Genomic DNA, 23,991 nt, shown 5'->3' on the forward strand with positions numbered 1-23,991 from the left:
GACGGTAGGCGTTCCCTTGGGAACGCCTCCGTCTGGCAGGCACGCCCCCGGCACGCCCACCAAAGGGGGCGTGCTGTCATTCAACATCGACAGCACGCCCCCTTTGATCAGACACAACGAGCGAAGGAAAGTCCTTCGCTCGTCGCGTCTGGCGCATGCGCACGACGGAGCTCCCTCCGTCATACGCATGCGCAGTGCACACCATCGACCCACTTGCGAGCGGACAGCCGCTTGCGAGTGGGTCTGAATGAGCCCCATAGTACTGTGGGCCTGATTCAGAGCCAGACGCTATTTGCGGTTGTTCGTTCTGAAAAAAGGGGTGGCTATTCAAATGAACCGTTCGCTCTTTGCAGTCTGTTCACGCCTCTATGTCTGAACGAGCATACCCAGCCTGAGCTCTAGATACCGATAGGAAGTTTAGCAGTTTGTGAGTGAGGTCAGCTCAACCACAACTGTTCTCAATTTACCGATGTTTTTGCTGTCTTGTTGACTAATGCGGATGTAAGTAGAGGTAAGGGGCCTATGTAGTGCTGAGCATCTGCATTTTGTGCTGCGGTGGCAGTGTGATCACATTAATTTGCATAATTTTGCTGCAGCCAGGTGTTTGTGAACGCAGGCTTGCGATCCGTGCTGAATCAGGAAGTAAAGTTGTCCCCATCTCAATAGTCTCTGCAGATGCCAATAATCACAGGCATCACTGCGCCCAGCTGTGACCTGCTTATTTTGCACAAGCAGACATCTGGAGCATTAGTTGCCCCCATTCCCCCCTGATGCTGGCCCTGCTCCCACTTATATAGTCTATATACTAGCAAACCATCAAAAAATTTAGACGTTCAATACACTTATTTTTGCAGGTATGCATCCAATTATCAGCTTTGCACATAACAAGCACATCTACAGGTGGGAAATAATAAGCACGGTCAATTTGCATCCAGCCTGTTTCCACTTTAGAACCATTCTCTTTACAATTCAATCTTTGTTTACAATTTTCTTTTAATGCTAGAATACTATTTGATTTAGCCTTACTCATGTCTTAAATAGTCATGACTATGAAGAATCATCAGTACTGTTTATACAGTAGTACATGTATCACTATCATGCATTTCAATGTTTTTATTATATTGTTAGAAATACCATTGCAGATGCCACCATTAATGTACACACTTACTGTATCTGTGATTATCAGTCTTAGATCTATAACAAGATGCCATTGCGCCTAGAGCATACTTGCCTACTTTTGAAAAAGTATTTCAGGGAGATTGTGAAAGCAGCACTATGAGCGCGGCGGTAAAGTATACGTGTACTGATATATCTGGGGGGCGTGCCATAAAATTTACTTACATCCAAATGTAAATGAGCCCTGAAGCTGTTAGAAAGATCGATTTGTTGATGAAAACATACAGATACTTTTCTGGGCTTGCTCATGTATTGTGTATTACAAGGGGTTCCATATAAGTGACCAAGAGAAACCTTATATGAAAATGCATGTAGCCATAGGGATTATTGTGCCTTATAACTAATGCAGGGAAATGACAATGATTATACCATCTCAATGTACAGAATATATCGCTAATTTTAAGTATATATCAGCTTCATAATGGGGGTAAGATGTAATCAGGGAGGTTGGTAGACCTTTCAGCGAGTCAGGGAGATTGCCACTGTTTCAGGGAGTCTCCCTGACAAACAAGGAGAGTGGGCAACTATGGCCTAGAGACAGCGCCAGCTCAGGTGTCCCACCATCTTTGTTAGTAGTAGTACAACAGCTTGCATGCAGCAGTTGGGGCATGGTCAGTGTGCACAGGCCATGCCTGGCAGCTTAAAAGCTCCTTTGCTCGCTGAGGAGGAAGTGGCTGTGTTTCTATGCACTGATCTGCTATGCCACACTGGACATGCATTAGAGGTGCTGGTTGAGAACCCGTGAGGCGTCTGGAGTCCAGAACAAAAGAACTGATTACCTCTCCTGTCCCTGGTAAGCTGTAGGGTAGCATCCTACACTGTATGCACAAGAAGGTTACTGTATTTAAATACATATTAAACAGTAGTTATTAGATCAAAATGATGCTGTGACACCATAAGATTAGTAGTTTTATCAATTACCAGATGGACCAAGCATGTAACTTGTGTCAGTTTTGATCCTTGTGATATTTTGCTGCCTGCATTGTAGGAGGATTTGTCCCAAGAATTGATTATTTCTTTGACAAGTTCTCAATCTGCAAACTCCTTTTAGTGAGATTAGTGGAGGTAATTTATGAAAAGCAAAACAGCTACGAGTGTAGTGCTGCACTGAATGCTGAGTAGCAACACAAATCAATGGGAGGAGGAAGGTCATTCCTTGCAAAGTGCAGAATAGGCAGACTTAGCCTAAGGAAGCAGTCGGAATCACAACTATGGTTGGGGGAGGGTTAAGTTTAGGGTTAGGGTTAAGCACAAGGTATGGTTAGGGTTAGGCTGCAGGGGGGTAGGGTTAGGGATAGGCTGCAGGAGGGGTTAGGCTGTGGGAGTGGTGGGTTAGGGTTAGGCTGCAGGAAACGTGGGTTAGGGGAGGGTTAGGACACTTATATACTTGTGTCGGGATTCTGACTGTCGGTATGCCGCTGTCGGGATTCTGACCACCGGCATCCCAACCACCTAGATCCTGTACCCAACCCATCAATAATAGTGAGACCAGTTTTAGGCCTTTAATCTGTCTCTCCATGACATCATGGTTATGTATCTTTGATAGTGCACTTTTTTACACTTAAATCATATATTTATTAACATCAATTGTTGTTGGAAATTCCTGTTTATATACAGCTCATCTTACTGGTAAGATAGGGAGTGGTTCCCCCACCCGTTCATCTGTAGACTATTTATTGGTCAGTGCCGAACAGTCTTCCTTTATTTAGCTCAACAAATTGGTAAGTAAGAGATCTGTCCCACCATGCACATATCTGTCACAGTCACAATTTCCCAGACTAAGGGCCGTATTCAATTAGACGCGAAAAAACGTTTTCGGCTAAATAGTTTGCCGATGACGTCATTTCGCCAGGCGGAAAAGTATCCGCCGTCGGTAAAAAGTGCATTCTGCCGACGGCTGTGAAATTATCGCGGCCAATTGAATAATTTCACTGATCCTTACGGCGCTTATTCTTATAGTAGTTCCCTCAGGATTTAGGTTGGAAGACCCCTATTCTCCTTTTGGCTGCAGGTTTGAGTATTGCTTTGGCGCTGTCCTTAAATTATGATTACACTAACATACCTTAGAATATTTAGGCATGCGATATCTGATTCAAATAAGCCCCAGCCCAAATATACCCAAACTCTGCCGATTAACCCAAACCACACCCCAATTTAGGATGAAACACCACCCCTTTCGAGGTATGCGCTAAATAATCTAGTTACGTGGACAGTTTGAAGAGTGAGATTCATGAAATAATAAAAAAGGGTGGAGGGGTAAAGTTTTTTGGGGCATACTTACTGTGTGGATGTGGACTTGACCATTTACAGCACACACCTAGGGGCCTATTTATCAATATCTTTTATACTAAAATAATTATCTTAGTATCACCTAAATGTGTCAGTGGGCAATTGGAGTAGCAGTAGCCGGTGGCAGCACATGTGCAGTCACAGTCTCAGGGTAATTTTTGTGTGAAAAATAGTGCAGAGAGAGGATCCGTATTGCGAATTTAGTAAATTTTATCACATCCCATCTGCATCAGAGATGCGGCTTGAGATGCCCTGTTAATTTTTGCACCTGCTCAAAACTGGTGGTGAGCATGTCTTGTACTATTAATGGGCTGCATGCTGAACATTATAGAGGCACTTCTGCAGCGAATGTCTAGGTGCACTTTGCAGAATGTAAAACAAAGCTTCCAACACACATATGCCACATGTAATAAAGACAGTGACGAGGTGCCCTCGCTCTCATGATTGACATAAGCCATAGCTGAGGCTAAACTGAGCATAAAAAATTATATTTAAGGAAAGCAGAGGTTTTAAAGTTGCACTCAAAATGATCCCCAGCATATCTACGACTTTACAGTATCTGCCTATGACATTCATGACCGTTATTTATGCTCAGAATCAAAATAATGGAATGTAATTGTAGGTAAATATGCAGTTTTGGATGAAGTGGAACAATATATAATACAGTTTTATTTACCATACATCCAGCATTACCGCAATCCAGTGTGTAGTGGGCATTAATGCTACATATATTTTAAGAGGTGCGCATAAGTGAAAATCTAAAGAGCAAAGAAAATCATAATGAAAAACTTACAGACAAATCATGTAACAAAACAATATGTATTAAAACAATATACAGTATGTGTCAGAGATAGTAAACTTTGGTGAAAACAATCGCCCAATGAGTGTACGTATAATACAACACTTCTGGCTTTACAGCACTTTAATAAATTCTGCTATTGCCTGTTTGCTGGTTCTAGTTTCTGGCTTCTATTCTATTTCAGCTAAATAAAAAATTCTTACAGTGCTTTTTTCCCGGAACTGATATATTCAACAAGGATTTATAAATATCTGAGATGATTATAATGTAGCATTTATTACCAGCTCACAATTTGCTCTAAACAGCACAAATGTTCCGGTAACAGGCATTTGGAGGAAATTCTATAACTTGCTGCAGCCAAGTTTCATGGTTTTAAAGACTTGAGTGAGCATTTTAAAGTTTTAATCAATCAAATTAAATTGATATATTTTGTTTTAAATATATAAACTCTTTGCTTAGTCAGTAAATAAAACAAGCAGAAAAGTAATCACCCATATGTGAATATTTCATAGAGATTGATTGTTTTCATAATCTGGCAAATAAAGTGGACAGCAGTCAAGTAAATATTACTTACATATATTGCTTTCATTGGGAGGAGGAAGGTCATTCCTTGCAAAGTGCAGAATAGGCAGACTTAGCCTAAGGAAGCAGTCGGAATCACAACTATGGTTGGGGGAGGGTTAAGTTTAGGGTTAGGGTTAAGCATAAGGTATGGTTAGGGTTAGGCTGCAGGAGGTAGGGTTAGGGATAGGCTGCAGGGGGGGTTAGGCTGTGGGAGTGGTGGGTTAGGGTTAGGCTGCAGGAAACATGGGTTAGGGGAGGGTTAGGACAGTGTTAACTGACTCACCCTTAGTGTTTAAATGGCCCCAGGCATATTACATGCCTTCTGTCACTCTTAGTGCTACAGGTTAAAGATAAGTTCACAAAGTGAATACTGCATTACATTGACTTTTAATACTGTGGTAGCCATCTATTTTGTAATCAAACTAAAGGTCTGTCTAGCACAAGCGCAGTGAGAACTGGAGCTCTCACTGGCTGCCTGACTCTAGGATACATCCTCTCTCCTGCACCTGGCACAGTTTTAATGCACTGTTCCCTGAGTCCTGTAGCACCTGGAGTCAGCAATCCCTCCTTCACACCCCCAGCCACAAGATACTCTCTCCTCCAGGGGGGGCAGGGGGAACATAGCTCAGAATGAGAAAAGAAGATTGAGGAAGGGGTGAGAAAGAGACAGATGGGGAGAGGGAGTACAGAGATGAGAGAGTGATGGGAGGGAGGGGGGCAGAAATGAGAACGAGACGGTGGGGGGCAGAGATGACAGAATGAGAGACATAGGGAGTGTTGACAGATGAGAGAGACACAGAAAGAAGTATTGGAGTCAGAGATGAAAGAAACAGACAGTCAGACTGGGGGAAAGGAGAAAGCTCATATATGAGAGCGCTGGGGAAGTTGGCAGGCAGAGATGGGAATGTTTGGGAAGACAGTGCTAGCGACCCGGTGTATGATGGGTCCAAACTATTTTTTTATTAACATTCTTTGGCTGAATGGAGAATTGAAGTCAGCCAGCCACGGAATCTGTGTAATTCATATTTGTCCCTTATTAAAGGAATGAGATGGCAACTGTAGGTATGGACTGCGATCCTAATGCCGCATTCAGCTGTAATCACAAAGATACAGTTCCAGTGTGCACAGGTGTTTACACTGAGACTTTGAAGTTTGATGATGCGCAGGTAATGGAGATCGTCCGCCACATACAGGCAGAGTCAGGATGGGTTTCTCCTGACAACCAGGGTTAGACATCTACTGCATTTGAGAACTCCAAAGGAGAGACAAATGTAAGGGAAGGGAAGCAATATGACCTGTGTCTAAGGTTCTATTTATCAAAGGGCGAAAGGCTCTGTGGCTAGTGGAAACAGGATTAGTCACCTGCAACTGTACATTTTTCATTTTGCACTACACCTCATAAGGGTTACTGCTGTTGGGTGATACATTCCACTAGCGAATACTGGAATATGCCTATTTATCAAGTATCAAGGCAATATCTGTGCTGCTACAATACCTATTTGCTTGATGCCATATTAGGATGAAATAAATAATTTATTACTTCAATTAACTATTTTTTACAGCCTGAGACTTTTTAAAATGAATGAGTTATTGCCCAGCCTCCAGTACATAAATATTATTTTCTGGGGCATATGTAAATATAATATAACTTGTATATTACAACTAGCATGCTTTTATATATCAAAGTTTTCATTTGTATTTTTTTTTATTTTGTTATTCTCAATATTATTTACCACTGTAGCTGAACATAGGGCCTGATTCAGGTCCGGACGCTATTGTGGTGCCTTATGCAGTTTTCCAGTTATCGGACAACTGTGCATGTGCAGAGCAGGTCCTGTGATCTCGCTCACTGATCCTCCAAGCTGCAGCATGATTGACTTGCTGCGGAAGGCGGAGCAGGGGTGTTCCTGGCCAGCGTTCTCGGAAATGGGAGCATCACACCTGTTTTCTGGGAGTGCCAAGGCCAAGGTCTGCGTCGGTGGATGCAGCCTCGCAGGCTGCCAGGCTGAGTGAGCTGAAGCTAACTTAGTCTGGTCAGTGCTGATGGTCATCAGAGGCTGTGTCTACGGTCACTGCACTCGGATCACTGTTGCTGTCATGAGGCGTCTGCTTTTTATAGACGCCTCCTGCAGTATTTTAATATTTTCCGGAAGGTATTGCACAGCCGTTTCCTTGAAGCTTTTCAATACCGTCCGGATCTAAATCAGGCCCATAGTGGCGAGAAATTAGTTATGAAAAAATACACAATTTCTCTGCATTAACAATTGTATTGATAAATCATAGACTCCTTGAAATAGTAGCAATCTCCCTGACTCCCTGAAGAGTCTAGCAATCTCCCTGATTGCACCTTACCCCCATTATGTAGCTGTTATATATAAAAACAGATATATAGATTCGAATGGGATCATTAGTATAATGTCCCTGCATAGGGTATAAGGCACAATGATCCCTATGACTGCATGCATTTTCTGAAAAGTATCATTGTGTTTCCATCAACAAGTAAATCTCACTAACTGGTTGGGCTCATTTATATCTGGATGTAAATCAATGTTATGACACGTCACTCAGATGTAGCAGTATACACCCACATTAATGCACGCTCATAGGTGTTGCTGTCACAATCTCCCTGAAATGCTTTTTCAAAGTAGGTAAGCATGTGATAAATAGAGCTCAGATAGAACATAAAACAGCTGAAAGGTATGCAAGTACATAAAATATGTAATTATCCATTACGTACCTAACTTCTCTCTACAATGTTAGTGTACTGATTTGCATCTGATTTGATTATCCATCACTGGCATAGCCTTGTTCCATATTTTAAATGAGCCAGCAAATAGACACATGTATGCAATCCTATCTAATTTGCAACTCTGTTTACAATTTAATGATTAATCACTTATAATTACCTTAGTTATTTACATGTATGTATTTTTTCTTTAGGGGAAGATGATGACGATGATGAATGTGGAGAGGAAAAGCTGCCATCTTGTTTCGACTACGTGATGCATTTTCTGACTGTGTTCTGGAAAGTCCTTTTCGCCTTTGTGCCACCAACAGAGTACTGGAATGGTTGGGCTTGTTTTATAGTATCCATTACAATGATTGGCCTCCTGACAGCTTTCATTGGAGACTTAGCTTCTCATTTTGGCTGTACTATTGGCTTAAAGGATTCTGTTACTGCTGTCGTATTTGTGGCTCTGGGAACATCGGTACCTGGTAAGTGTGTATACTATCATTTTATTACAGAGTCATTTTTATTTTGTAACTTCCTATAATAGTATATTCTGTACATTGATGTGATGCATAATATAATGGCACTATTATAAATTAAATTATATATATATTTAAATTTTAAGAAAAAACAAAACCACTAAGAAATCACATGTACATAAGTATTCACGACCTTTGCCATGAAGCTCAAAATTGAGCTCAGGTGCATCCTCTTTCCACTGATCATCCTTGAGATGTTCCTACATCTTAATTGAAGTCCTCCTGTGGTAAATTCAGTTGATTGCACATGATTTTGAAAGGCATACACCTGTCTATATAAGGTCCCACACTTGACAGTGCATGTCAGAGCTCAAACCAAGCATGAAGTCCAAGGAATTGTCTGTAGACCTCCGAGACAGGATTGTCTCGAGGCACAAATTGGAGAAGGGTACAAAAAATTACTGCTGCTTAGAAGGTCCCAATGAGCACAGTGGCCTCCATCATCCGTAAATGGAAGAAGTTTGTAACCACCAGGACTCTTCCTAGAGTTGACTGTCCGTCTAAACTGAGCGATCGGGAGGAGAAGGGCCCTAGTCAGGGAGGTGACCAAGAACCCGATGGTCACTCTGTCAGAGCTACAGCATTCCTCTGTGGAGAGAGGAGAACCTTCCAGAAGGACAGCCATCTCTGCAGCAATCCACCAATCAGGCCTGTATGGTAGAGTGGCCAGACAGAAGCCACTCCTTTTATATATATATATATATATTTATATATTTAGACACACACTAACATCCTACAGGAACCTTATTTTTTTCTAAAGCACATAGTGAAATGAAATTTTCAGATATACTGTAGCATCATTAAATTGCATGGAAACATCTAATAGTTGTGTATTCCTGTTGATAATTTCACCTTCTACTACATTTTCTGGGTAATACTGTCTGGACAACAGACCTAGCACTCAACTGTGTTCCGGAGGAAAGAAATCAATAACCCAATAGAGACAGTGTATACATATCTGGTCAGTGGTGGACTGGAGCATGAAGGGCCCACAGGGGAACGCAATAATAGAGGCCCACAAAGGGGTGTGGCCATTCACTGGAGGGGGTGTATATATATATATATAAATTCGTCCTTGGTCTGGAATTCCCAATAACTTCTGCCGGTGCCCTTACAAAAAGAATGTACAGTGCAAAGGTGCGACATTTATGGCATCTTAAGGTGCGTACACACTAGACGATATTTTGCACGATTCGCCCGATTTCAACTAATCGGAAAGACAAATTGTGCAAAATATGTGCAAATCGTGAGTGTGCACTCATGTTAACGATGCCAATGTGCCTACCCACGGTTTGTACGTCGTATCTTCAGATCTTGCCTAGAGCAGGCAAGTTCTACCAATCTCATACACGACGCACTGGAAATCGTTAAGGACGCTAGATAGATCGTTGGTCAGATTGGACACTTTTTAGCGCTATATCATGTCCTGGAGTGCCGGGGAGTTGCCGGAGAGAGTTCAAGGGAAATCGTTCACGAAATCGCATTGTGACCACATTGTCTAGTGTGTAGGCACCTTTAGAACGAAAACTCAGAGATAGGCTAGTGCAGATATGTAGTGGTGAGTATGGAGAGGTCAGGGAAGTAGTGCAGAGAGATAGTGTTTGGTAAGGAGGGGTCAGATGGTAGTGCAGATAGGTAGTGGTGAGCCACCCAGTAACCCTTGCAATGCTGGTCAGTTGTGGGTAAATGAGATCACTACACATATACTAACATTATGTCACACTGTAGTGCCACCCATATTATGCCACACTGTAGTGTATCTACATTATACCACACTAAAGTGACTCCCACATTAGACCACACCCTAATACCCCCCACATTATACCACACTAGTGCTTCCCACATTATACCACACTGTAATGCCCCCCACATTATACCACACTGTAGTGCCCCCCACATTATGCCACACTGTAGTGCCCCCCACATTATGTCACACTGTAGTTCCTGACAAATTATACCACACTAATGCCCCCCACATTATACCACACTGTAATGTCCCCCACATTATACCACACTATAGTGCCTCCCACATTATACCACACTGTAATGCCCTCCACATTATACCACACTGTAGTGCCCCCCATATTATACCACACTGTAGTGCCCCCCACATTATGTCACACTGTAGTGCCTGACACATTATACCACATTGTAGTGCATCTACATTATACCACACTGTAGTGTCCCCCACATTATACCACACTGTAGTGCCTCCCACATTATGTCACTAGGGGGGAGGGTTAAGGTTAGGCACTAGGCGAGGAGGGTTAGGTTTAGGCATGAGGGGGGAGGTTAGGTTTAGGGTGCAAGAAGGAGGGTTAGATTACTTACCGACAGGTATGCCAGCATTCGGGATTCTGACCGCCGGGATTCCAAGCGCCGGAATACTGTGCCCAACCCATGTCCTCATACACCTACCGAGATGTATAGCATGACTTAGACGCTCCACCACGGGTAGTGAAGCCCATACTTGTGTATTTTTTCCAAAATTTTGCATCTTAAAATGCTAATAGTGCACAAAGTACTTATATTTTTTGTTGCATAGACAGGCGTAAATAAGCGTAATGATGCATGGTGCAAATCACTTGCATAGGACTTTTTCCTGAATTTTGCTTTTTAAATTTTAAAAGTGTACTAAGTATTTAGGATTACCATTTTTGTTACAAAGAAATTGGTATAAAATAACAGATTAAAACGCATATAGTAAGGAAAAGTTGCAAAGTCCGTGGGGATGTTCGGCGCGATTTGAGGATAGGTGTTTGTTGACACATAGTATAATCTTGAGAGAATGCAATGGTACCTCTCATGCACACCAATCCAGGATCGAAGAGTGTGTTCATGTAATCTATAGTCCTAAACAGAATATGAATCAAATTTTTTGTCTATAGAAACTGGACATACTATGTTGCTAATGAATGGTTTGCCAATAGCTAGCTAGTGATCTTTTTATGAAAGGACGAAAAGTCCTATGGCTTGTGAGAACTGGTGGGAGGGGGGGGGGGGTTTACCAGCGAGCGGTATTTGCTGTATATATATATATATATATAGAGAGAGGGTACCTTCAGTAATAGCACTGCTATAGCCAGTGTTTAGCAACGGCTGAGATGAGATTTGCTGCACCTAACTATTGATATCTTCCCCCTGCCTTCTATGGGGAAGTCTATATAACAGTTTTTGTAGTGATGCGAGAACTGCCCCAATCCACCTTTTGTTGTTCCCATTTCAGAATGGTGAAAAACAGAAGACCATTATAGAGAAATGCTGTATTTGAATGAAACATTTTTTTCAATGTATACATTTTATTTTATTTTTAATCTAGCCATTTCATGGTTGCAGTTAATTTACTGCTCCAGGAAAGTATCATAGTAATATTGGCCTAATGATTATCATTCCTGCCTCACAGAACTGAGGTCTTACATTCAATTCCCACCAAGGCCATAACTGTGTGGAGTTTGTATATTCTCCTCATGCTTCCGTGGGTTTCCTTCAGGTACACTGGTTCCCCCGTTAATTGGCTCCTGACAAAAATTTCCGTGTGGTAGGGAATATATCATGTAAGCTCCACTGTGGGAGGGACTGATGTGAATGACAAATATTCTCTGTAAAGCGCCGCAGAATATGTGTGTGCTATATAAATAACTGGTAATAATAACTTGATGGATTGCGGCAATAAGTGATTTTCTACCGCCATGATAACCAGCGAACGAATATCAAGCCTAGCTATGAAGGAATGACAGTGGTGTGTGTGTCCTCTAAGTGGCGCTAAAATCTCACGCAATAATAAAAGAATAAAAGAAACAGATTACTTTTTCTCTTGTAGATACGGTTTTCAGGTAAAGTTTTTTCAACATGAAAGATAAAATGAAAAAAGGCGTAACATAGCGTAATATTGTCATCAATAAAACAGATTTATTTCATATATGCCCCAAACAGGCCAACAAATGTAGACACATAAACATAAATAAGATAAGCCAATCGCATGGAGTCACCATGAGCTTGCGTACCAGAATCAAGACGTTTGTGAATGTTATATACACCGCTGGCAGTCTGGATAGTACCAACACGGTGTCTCACAAGCACAGCGTTCCTGGTCAACAAGTCACCCGGTCCGTCACGATGGCAATGATAATCCTGCAGTCCTTTACGCGTTTCGAGTAGGGATGTGCAGGCTCGGTTCTACTCGGTTCCGTTCGGTTCTTTTTACCGGATCTTATTGGGTTTCAGCTGTCACGAGTTTTGGATAGCCAATAAGATTCGGTAAAAAGAACCGAACGGAACCGAGTAGAACCGAGCCTGCACATCCCTAGTTTCGAGCCCATATGCTCTTCGTAAGAAGGATGCAGACTATCAAAACAATATGGGTTTAAATACCCTGTAACAGGAAATCAATTCTGTAACTCCCAACCGGAAGTTGATGAAACCGGTCCCCATTTGTTCAGCCTTATTCAAATGGCCCCCATTTGTTCAGCCTTATTCATTACAAGTGGCGAAAAAAATGGAAGTAGTCAATGTCAACATCCGGTTTTGGACTATAACCGGAAGTTGATGTAGGATTACCAAGGAGATGGCATTTTTTCCTCTTCCCCAGTCACAGGAAACGGATCTTCTTCATATAAGTTCCATAGACATACATATATTATATATATATATATATATATATAAATGTAAGATAGGGATAATAGACCATTCTAAAAATTAACAGCCACAAGTAAAAAATAAAAACTAGAAAATAGAATAAAATGATAAAATGTATGTATATTTATAAAAATATAAGTATAGAAAAATATAAATGGAATAAACAGGTGATGTCAAATGAACCATTTGAGTTCGAAGTCCTTATTTAACCCTTCTGGTATAAGTGTTTTAAGATTATAAATCCATCTCATTTCATATTTTGCCAGTTTGGTCTCCACACCCCTATCTTTCCAAGTCGATTTAACATGTTGTATCCCCATGAAATTTTTTATAATTCTTGGAGAACAGTTATGTAGTTTTTTAAAATGTTCTGATAAGGAGTGGGTCTCCATCCCTTTTCTAATATTTCTCAAAAGTTAATTCATCCGAGTTTTCAATGCTCTTGACATACGCCCAATATAAAAAAGTCCACATCAACATTCAATAAGATAAACCATATTTGTGGTATGTCAAGTAATAAAATCCGATATTTTAAAAGATTTGCCTCCTATTGAAAACTGTGTGATTTTAGAACAAGACTTAGGAATATTAATACACATACTGCATGTACCGCAGCGGTGGAAACCTTTGGTGTGAATAGGGTTATTGGTCTGAAAATCTAAAGCACTACGCACAAGTTTACTTTTTAGATTGTCTGCCCTACGGTAAATATAAGAAGGTTGCTCTGGTAAAACACTTTTTAAAACAGGGTCCTTTTTTAAAACATGCCAATGTCGTTTTAAAATTCATTCCAACTGCTTAAAATGGCTCCCATATTTTGTAATAAAAGAACATTCATTCCCTTTCTGTAAATCTTTCACTTCTTTGGGCTTCAAGAATTGATCTCTTTCCATTTTCTGGACATCCTCTTTAATTTGAATGATTTGATTATCTTCATATCCTCGTGCTAAAAAAATTTTTTGTCAGACTACTGGATCGCTACAGTTTCTTTTTACTCTAATGAATTTACTTTTAGGAACTCCGTCAAGCCACCTTTTGAAATGTTTACTGTCTCTGTCAATGAAACTGTTTTATCCATTGGTTTTTTATAGCACTTTGTCTGGAGTTGGTTATTTTCTACATATAAATTTAATTCCAGAAAATGACAAGTATTCTTGTCGATATGGAACATAAACTTCAAATTTAACTGATTAGAGTTAAGGTCTTCACAAAGTTTATTAAGATTCTCTACAGACCCTTGCCAGAAGAAAAGTACATCATCTATATACCTGTACCATAGCACCAAGCTCGCTCACCAGTATTCTTTATTCCAGATATTATCCTCCTCCCGTTTTGCCAGGAAGAGGTTGGCATAACTGGGGGTGAACTTAGTGCCCATGGCCGTGCCGACCCGCTGTATGTAATATTCTCTGTTAAAAAAGAATTGATTATTACTAAGAGTAAATTGTATACCTTCGTCGTGATCGATTACAGTATATAATGAAGTGATATCTGCAGATACCATGTACATTTCTTCATTCCAAGTGATATCTTTTATTTTCGTTAAAGTGTCCATAGTATCCGTCAAATAAGATCTTGTTCCCTTAACAATGGGCTGTACATGGTAATCTATAAATTCAGAGAGTTTACTTGTCAAACTTCCTGTTCCTGTGACAATCGGTTGTCCGGCTGGATAGGTTTCGCTTTTATGAATCTTTGGAAGGACATAGATGGTAAGCATCAGAGGATTAGGAGTATCCAAAAATTCTTTCTCTTCTTTTGTAATCATATTTTTCTCTTTACTCGCCGAAAGACAAGAGGAAAACTTCTAAAAACACAAGGAGCAGGAAGAAATTGCCTGTTCAATCTACTACAGTTATTGAAAAACAACCATGTAGAATATTTAATTTAAGCTCTAATCCCTGACTGAAGTAGAGGAAACAGTATTACACAAGGGATTAAAATTTGCCCCTACAAGCAAGATGGACCCTTTTGAATCTTATATTGATGAAAATTACCTTAAATAAGTTTTTTCTTAATCAAGATCTTACCACTCCATCGGTAGCACTTTCCAATCAAGAACCAAGCACTTTATTGGCACTACCTCCTACTCCGACCCCTTTTAAGAAACGTACATCTTTTCATCCATCCCATATTAAAGGGAATTTTATTTAGAGTTTTAGTAAACTCATTTTAGACTATATTGAAAAGATTAATAACAAGAAATATGTAAAAAGATGGAATCTTAATAAAAAGGTGAGAATGGCTGTAAAGACTTTGCAGAGTGCTAAAAATATAGTAATAAAACCTTCAGATAAAGGTGGAAACATCTTTATAATGAATAGAGATGATTACGAAGCAGAGGTCTACCGTCTATTAGGAACAGATACTTACACAAAATTAAAATTGGACCCCACTAATAAGACAAAATATCTCTTCTCTAAATTTTTGGAAGAGAGTAAAGAGAAAAATATGATTGCAAAAGAAGGGAAAGAGTGTTTGGATACTCCTAATCCTCTGATGCCTACCATCGATGTCCTTCCAAAGATTCATAAAAGTGAAACCCATCCACCCAGACGACCGATAGTCGCAGGAACAGGAAGTTTGACAAGCAAACTCTCTGAATTTATAGATTACCATCTGCAGCCCATTGTTAAGGGAACAAGATCGTATTTGAAGGATACTATGGACACTTCCACGAAAATAAAAGATATCACTTGGAATGAAGAAATGTACATGGTATCTGAAGATATCACTTCATTATATACTGTAATCGATCACGAGGAAGGAATAAAAGCGACAGTCTGGCACTTACAACAAACTGATATGGATATTTTTAGTAATAATCATTTATTCTTTAACAGAGAATATTACATACAGCGGGTCGGCACGGCCATGGGCACCAAGTTCGCCCCCAGTTACGCCAAACTCTTCCTTGCAAAATGGGAGGAGGATAATATCTGGAATAACGAACACTGGAGAGCGAGCTTGGTGCTATGGTACAGGTATATAGATGATGTACTTTTCTTCTGGCAAGGGTCTGTGGAGAATCTTAATAAATTTTGTGAAGACCTTAACTCTAATCAGTTAAATTTGAATTTTACGTTCCATATCGACAAGAATACTTGTAATTTTCTGGACTTAAATTTATATGTAGAAAATAACCAACTCCAGACAAAGTGCTATAAAAAACCAACAGATACAAACAGTTTCATAGACAGAGACAGCGAACATTTGAAAAGGTGGCTTGACGGAGTTCCTAAAAGCCAATTCATTAGAGTAAAAAAGAACTTTAGCGATCCAGTAGTCTGCAATGAACAAATGGACATAATGGTCAAAAAAATTTTAGCACGAGGATATGAAGATAATCAAATCATTCAAATTAAAGAGGATGTCCAGAAAATGGAAAGAGATCGATTCTTGAACCCCAAAGAAGTGAAAGATTTAAAGAAAGGGAATGAATGGTCTTTTATTACAAAATATGGGAGTCATTTTAAAGAGTTGGAACGAATTTTAAAACGACATTGGCATGTTTTAAAAAAAGACCCTGTTTTAAAAAGTGTTTTACCAGATCAACATTCTTTTATTTACCGTAGGACAGATAATCTAAAAAGTAAACTTGTGCGTAGTGCTATAGATTTTTAGACCAATAACCCTATTCGCACCAAAGGCTTCCACCGCTGCGGTAGATGCAGTATGTGTATTAATGTTCCTAAGTCTTGTTCTAAAATCACACAGTTTTCAAGAGGAGGCAAATTTTTTAAAATATCGGATTTTATTACTTGACATACCACAGATTTATTTGGTTTATCTTATTGAATGTTGATGTGGACTTTTTTATATAGGGTGTATGTCAAGAGCATTGAAAACTCGGATGAATGAACATTTGAGAAATATTAGAAAAGGGATGGAGACCTACTCCCTATCAGAACATTTTAAAAAACTACATAACTGTTCTCCAAGAAGTATAAAACATTTCATGGGGATACAACATGTTAAATTGACTTGCAAAGATAGGGATGTGGAGACCAAACTGGCAAAATATGAAATGAGATGGATTTATAATCTTAAAACACTTATACCAGAAGGGTTAAATAAGGACTTCGAACTCAAATGGTTCATTTGACATCCCCTATTTTATTCCATTTATATTTTTCTATATTTATATTTTTATAAATATACATACATTTTATTGTTTTATTCTACTTTATATTTTTTATTTCTTACTTGTGGCTGTTCATTTTTAGGATTGTCTATTATCCCTATCTTACATTAATATATATATTTATTTTTTTCCTGTGACTGAGGAAGAAGAAAAAATGCCATCTACTTGGTAATCCTACATCAACTTCCGGTTATAGTCCAAAACCGGACGTTGACATTGACTACTTACGTTTTTTTTTGCCACTTGTAATTAATAAGGCTGAACACATGGTGACCAAGGAGGTATCTTCTACTCGGGACTACACAGGAGGACACCTTAAGAAGGAAACACACCATAGAGGGACTCACTGGTAGAGAGCGCAACCAGGATCGCGAACCGGACGTGGCGGCCCGCGGGACTTCCGGTTTCATCAACTTCCGGTTGAGAGTTACAGAATTGATTTCCTGTTACAGGGTATTTAAATCCATATTGTTTTTATAGTCTGGATCCTTCTGACGAAGAGCATATGGGCTCAAAACGCGTAAAGGACTGCAGGATTATCATTGCCATCGTGACGGACCAGGGGACTTGCTGACCAGGAACTCTATGCTTGCGAGACACCACGTTGGTAGTAACCGGATTGCCAGCGGTGCATATAACATCCACAAACTTCTTGATTCTGGTACGCAAGCTCATGGTGACCCCATGCGATTGGCTTATCTTATTTATGTTTATGTGTCTATATTTGTTGGCCTGTTTGGGGCATATATGAAATAAATCTGTTTTATTGATGACAATATTATGCTTTGTTATTTCATGTTAAAAAACCTTTACCTGAAAACCGTATCTACAAGAGAAAAAGTAATCTGTTTCTTTTATTCTTTTATTATTGTGTGAGATTTTAGCGCCACTTAGAGGACACACACCACTGTCATTCATTTATCTGCTTAGGGGTTTTTAAGGTACCCACGTGTGTTCCACCTAGGGCTGCTTTTTTTGTACTCTAGCTATGAAGGAAGTGATCTTTATTACAGAGTTATATACTGTAGGAGGTATAGCCTAGCAATAACACGTATTTAAGTCTCAAATGGGTTATGTAATATTTATCATGTAATGGTGTGCCACATTGCAAGGCTTCCACTCAACACCCCAAGCAGCACTACCTCCACATCCATATGCAATATAGGTTCACCCAGCAAACAATCTAGCACAGATGTGTACACATACATCTAGCCTCAATACGGCACGCTGCCCAAGATGCCTGGCGCGAGTGTGTAGCTCTGCTGGCATTGGGCATCTCTTTTGCGTCTTTTTTGCTGAAAATGCAACTTAATCACAATGCAATGCGACTAGGACGCACCCGTATATTGTACTGATTAATTTGATATGCAACACTTGTATTTCTGTGTACGACTGAGTCTGTATATGAAGCACAATGTAACTTGGTGTGGGAAAAAGCAGCGCCCGCTGCATCATAACACTCAGTAGCACACATATATACAAGTGTCACATATCAAATTAATGAGCACAGTCTCCTGATGCATCCTAGTCATATCACACTGTGACTAAAACGCATTGTCGGCAAAAATAAAGACGCTTGGCGCTTGTAGAGTCGCATGGGACCTAACGCACCGAGAAGGGATGTTTGGCGCGACTGCAGTGATGATGTGTGAAGATGCATCTGTATGGGCTTTGGGTCAGAGTAGGAAGCAGCAGGAGGTGTCAATTTAGAACAATACTTTGGGGGGTGCATTAACTGCATAAACATAATGGTCATAATTGTAGAAAAGTGCATTTGTTTTTCTGCACTTTCATAACTTAAATACAGTAAATTTTTATTTTTGCCAAAGAACAAACATGGCATTCACCAGGCTAAATGACTTAGTGGATTCCCTGTACAATTACACCAGTTCATTGCTGTAATATTCGACCTTGACACCTACAGAAATCTGGTATTGGTGAAGGATGTTATTCTGACATAGATGCAAAAATGTGATAAGCAATATATAATAATTGTGTGTAGTTATACAGTAGAATAGGAGGGTTGGAAGGGTATGAACAACTTAAGAAAACCCAAATCCTGATTTAGCATTATTCAATATTCATGATAAATGTCAAATCACCAGCTAGCACTTTTAATGCTCTTGTATTTTAAAAGCAGGTCATAGGAAAAATATTAAAGTATCCAAGCACATAAAACATGCATCTGTTTTTATCATCAGCTCTGAGTTCGGCAGGAGATTGAATTTACCTCATCTGATAAATTATTCACCGTACTGATTTAACGTTATAAACATCTTAATAGACTCTTATAGCAGTTTTCCAATTGCCAGCCTATAGTTCACGTGTGAAGTGTTAATCCCACGTTTGGTTAATTCAAGATAACATTCTTATAGCACATATTATTTTTATTTCCTAAATTACATATTACATTATTAGCCTTGTATGTTTTTACTTGTATATATCAGTATCTATCAAAGACAGCCTTTATTGATAAAGGGCTATAAATGTATATTAGGGGTTTTAAACTTTCCATAAGCTCTTAAATTGGCAACACAAGCACTGTGGATATGTTAGAATGTGTGACGGAAAATGATGGTGTGTGTGTTTTTCTTTATATAGACATTTAAATGATTGTTATGGTTTTAATCATAGGCAAAAACTATCCAATCCAAACTGAAGGTTCGGCTGACAGGTGATCAATATCAGTGGGTGTGTGTTGTAATTTATCAACTGCAGTAATGGTTCCACATGTACTGGAATGGCCATCATCTTTTCAATATGACCACTTACGTATCACTGGCAGCAATACACTGTGCTGGAAATGGGGAGGGTTTGGAGTTATAAAATAACATAAGTCACAGTCTTCTGGCTGCTTAATTTCAGGCAATTATGTCTTGGCACATAGCGCGAGCCACTGAGGGAATTTTTGTTGCCTGCCTTGCATTCAGATAGTAATGGTAATGACCATCATTCCATTATATAATTCCTTTCCATTATTGCTTCTTAGCTATTTTAGTACAGAACTTTTCAACTTTATTAATCTTTTAAGAAGTACCATTAACTTTAGTTTACTGCAGTGCTTGTCTAGGCAGTGATTATCATCAGATGCTGCAATCTGTAAAACATACGATAGCAGAGCATATCGTTACCAATTAACGATTTGTCTATAAATTCATGATGACAGATATTTATATATAGCTTGATACATTAGTTGATATAAAAACGTAGGGCTACTATAACACAGGTTTATTTGATATTCGTTTGTCTTGATTAAATTGTAAAATTGGCCTTGTTGCTGATTCCTTCACCGTGCCCATGATCCTTTCTGGTTGTTGCCGTTTTTAGCAGGTTTGTTGAGTGGGGTTTGGAAGGGTTAAGTTATAGTGAGATGGTCAAATGTTAAGAACAATAATTAACATAGTTCAGATTAGCAAATCACCTCTTTTGGAAAAATAAATCTAAAACCGATGAAAAATAATTGATTATTGGGGTCGAGAACCATCAAGCATTGCATTTTGCGACTTCCGGTGGTGGGTGCTGAACTTCACAACTAAAGTCCAGGAATCAGCACTATCTGATGATGGCGAAGGTTCTTGCTATCACGCTCCGAAATTTTTGTATTTTTGGAGCTTGATGTATTTCTATCCTCATACTAGTGTACAGTATGTGGACAGCGGGTCAGATCGGGTCTGAATGGTACATACTATCTCCTGCGTTACCTTTATAATGAATGCAAATTTCTACAAAATTAGGTAAAAATGTTAACAGACATTCCAATATTAAAGCAATGGTAGACACAAGCTAGCAAAATATCAATCACCAGCCAAGATAACAGATGCCAGTTTTACAGAACATACTTGTCAGTGATTTAACAATCCAATGTTATTTTTCATATTCAGTGTAAAAAATCCTTACACTGTGCTGCATTTTATTAACTTAATATTGGTTGTTTTAAACTTCCCCAAGCAGAGACAAAGTCGTGTGAAGGTTATATGGATGAATGCTTCCGTGTCTTCTTGTATTATAACGTACTTTATCATTAAGACAGGTAAAGAGCTTCCCATCTCCACTGCCATTCTGTCCTCCTGTCTACCACCTGCATTTCTTAGCATCGCCAGTTTTATTCTTTTTTTTAAGCATATTGTCTTACAGGGATATGATATTATATGCAATAAACATTACATTGTGTTCAAAACTCAGGTTGCGGTGCAAATACGTAAATTGCTTTTGATTTTAGTATTGTTTGTATATTGGTCATAGGTGGGAGCCAAGCACAGTGAAATTACCAATGCAGTCTTTTCCTGTAACCTACATATTTACATTTACTGCATCACTGGGCACAGTATCATTTACATGCAAATAAAATTGCCATTTTAGCACATAGCTGGACTTCGATATTAATTTGCATCCAGCTGCTATAAAACCACATTCGATTAACTTTTCAGGGTAGACAAAATGTAAAGTCTAAGGGACGTAATAAAATTTTAAGCCATACAAACTGGTCATTTCTCAAACAGGATGTAGTCAGCATCCCGGCGTGCAGGATGCCGACAGTCTAAATACCGGCGCTGGAATCCCATCAGCGTCAAGATCTCGGCACCAGTATCCTGACCGCCGGCATCCAGAAGGTAAGTATCGGGGGTTAGGGGAGGGTTAGGTTTAGGGATAAGCACTAGGGGAGGGTTAGAGTTAGGCACTAATGTGGGAGGGTTAGGTTTAGGGTGCGGGGAGGGGGAGATTAGGTTTAGGCACTAGGGGGGGAGATTAGGTTTAGGCACCCGGGAGGGAGAGTTAGGGTGTGAGGTAGAGGTTAGGGTTAGTTCTAATATGCTTACCTACCGCTGTCGGGATCTTCACCGCAGGGATATCATACCCGACCCCTGATACATACAGATGTAATAACAGCAAAATACATACTGTAACACTACCTCCATTATGTAAAGACCTTACTGAAAAATGCTGCAGGAAGTCAAAAACATAAAGCAATAGATGTAAAATAAGTGGACCAGGGCACACATAAACCCGTTTAAGATAAAGACCATGGAATATCACCAACAGTGTTTGAGAAGGGTTGGGATGGTATCTGGAATCGGTATGTAATGCCGCCAGATGTATTGCCGGTGGACTAAATATCGACGCTGGAAGCCCGAACCGTCACGATCCCGACTGGGGCTGGTAAGTACACTAATCCTCCTCTCTCTGCCCCATAACCCTCCCCACGGAGCCTCACCCCGGTGGTGCCTAACCTTAACCCCCCCTTCCTGCACCCTAAACCTAACCCTCCCGGGGGGTGCCTAACCCTAACCTTCCCCCAGTGGTGCCTAACCCTAACCCCCGCTTCCCCTAGCCTAACCCTCCTCAGGGGTGCCTACCCCAAAGTTCCGATGGGGGTGCCTAAAACTAAATCTCCCCCCCCCCCCCCAGCTAACTGCTAACAGTCCCCGCTTACCTTAATTCGGGATGCCGGGTGTCAGGATTTCGGCCTCTAGCTAAAGATAGGCTTCGTTATTTAGACGCCTATCTTTAGTACAGAGTCAGGCTTCTAGTGTCGGGATTCCGACGTCAGGCATTCCGGACGCCGGTAAATTAACTGCCTCCTTGATATCCAAGTTCTTTACATAATGATGGTAGTGTTATGGTGCATACACACGGTCAGATTTGTTGTCAGATATGAACGATAACGATTTTAAAAATCGTTCAGTCGTTCATACTGTATCTGAGAGAAAATCTGACATGTGGGCCTGCAACGATGAACGATGCGCGTTCCCGCATGTCAGATAACGATATCTGACTTCGTCTGTGTTTGCAGTCAGATTTTGATGATTTCGTTCATTTTAATACTGTCTGAAATAGTTCAATCGTTCAAATCGTTGATAAAATCGTTCAAATCATTCAATCGTTCATCTTTCATCTGACAGATCTGACCGTGTGTATGCACCATTACAGTATGTATTTTGTTGTTATAACATCTGTTTGTATCAGTTGTCTCCAGCATTACTGATCTCTGTCATATCTAACAAAGTAACTGTGACTGAATATTATGAAGGCCTATTTGAAAACCATAGAAACAAGCTAGAAAAATAGTGCATTCTTTATAGTTAAAGTTTGCAGGAGGTCACGTAAAAGCAATACTTTGATGTCATTGGAAAGCAGATGACGCATTTAATACTTGCCAACTATTTTAATGTTCCCAGAGGTGACATCAAGGTGAAAGGAGCTGGGGGTGTGGTGCTGTGGATCTCATCTTCTTGGCCCTGTCCTAAGCTGAAAATGCAGCTTTTTGCGGGGGCATCAATGAAGCGATTCACTGTAAATGCTTCATCAAGCCCACAGGTTGCACACTTCACTGGGTAAGTGGGTGGGATCTGGGAGGCTGGTCTACTCTTTCAGAAGTACGGGAGAGCTCCATGACATTCAAGAGTCTCCTAGACATTCCAGGAGAGTAGACAAGTATGCTTATTTCAGGAGAAAGTGCCAGCAAGTTAAGCAGGAATAAACCAAAATCTAAAATAAATAAAAATAGGTCAGAAAAAAAATCTAGTATAACAATGTAAAATAGAGATATTGGAGAGAGATATAAAATGTTTATTGGAGGCAACAAGTACATTGTAATAATGTATACTGATAATAGCTTTATAATACAAAGCATGAATCTTGTCACATGCCAGACTATGGCTCCCTCTTTCCTGGTTCGCTGTGGCAGCACAATGAACTCCAGCAGCTTTGCAGTTTATGAACCACCATCTTCTCCATGTGTCTACTCTACTATAGTCTTTAGTAAGCTCTAGTCATGTGACCAGGCTTACCCAATGGTAGAGTCTTTCCTAATAGTTGGGCTATTTTTTTTTTTTATAAATTCTTGATTTTCAGAGGAAGAATTAAAATTTTTACATACATCAGATTGTACAATAGAGAGTACAGATCAAACATACAGTAAACTGAACACAAATAAATCACAGATACTAGACCTGAACTGGAGAACAATGTCTACCAAATGGAAACAGCCAATTTGAATCCAGTTAGAAACATCATACCTATATTTATCTGTACACTCAAATAACCCAAATCTACAAACAAATATACAAACAGAGGAAAAAATAAATAAATAAACAAAGAGAAGAAGAAGAGGAAT

The 23,991-nt window shown here is 39.8% G+C and overlaps 1 protein-coding gene across 24 annotated transcripts in view; it reads left to right on the forward strand.

The window, feature by feature from the left end:
- The window catches only part of LOC148518421 (sodium/calcium exchanger 1), a 369,187-nt gene that overhangs the window by 330,678 nt on the left and 14,518 nt on the right, over positions 1-23,991 (forward strand). For all 24 annotated transcript variants that reach the window (XM_088477623.1, XM_088477627.1, XM_088477628.1 and 21 more), the window contains one exon: positions 7,769-8,044. In XM_088477623.1, the coding sequence (XP_088333749.1) occupies positions 7,769-8,044 (276 nt within the window). The remainder of the gene's footprint in view (positions 1-7,768; positions 8,045-23,991) is intronic.

The sequence above is a fragment of the Taudactylus pleione genome, unplaced genomic scaffold (assembly GCF_031769625.1).
Source record: "Taudactylus pleione unplaced genomic scaffold, aTauple2 ptg000201l, whole genome shotgun sequence".
In the NCBI taxonomy this organism is placed as follows: Eukaryota; Metazoa; Chordata; class Amphibia; order Anura; family Myobatrachidae; genus Taudactylus; species Taudactylus pleione.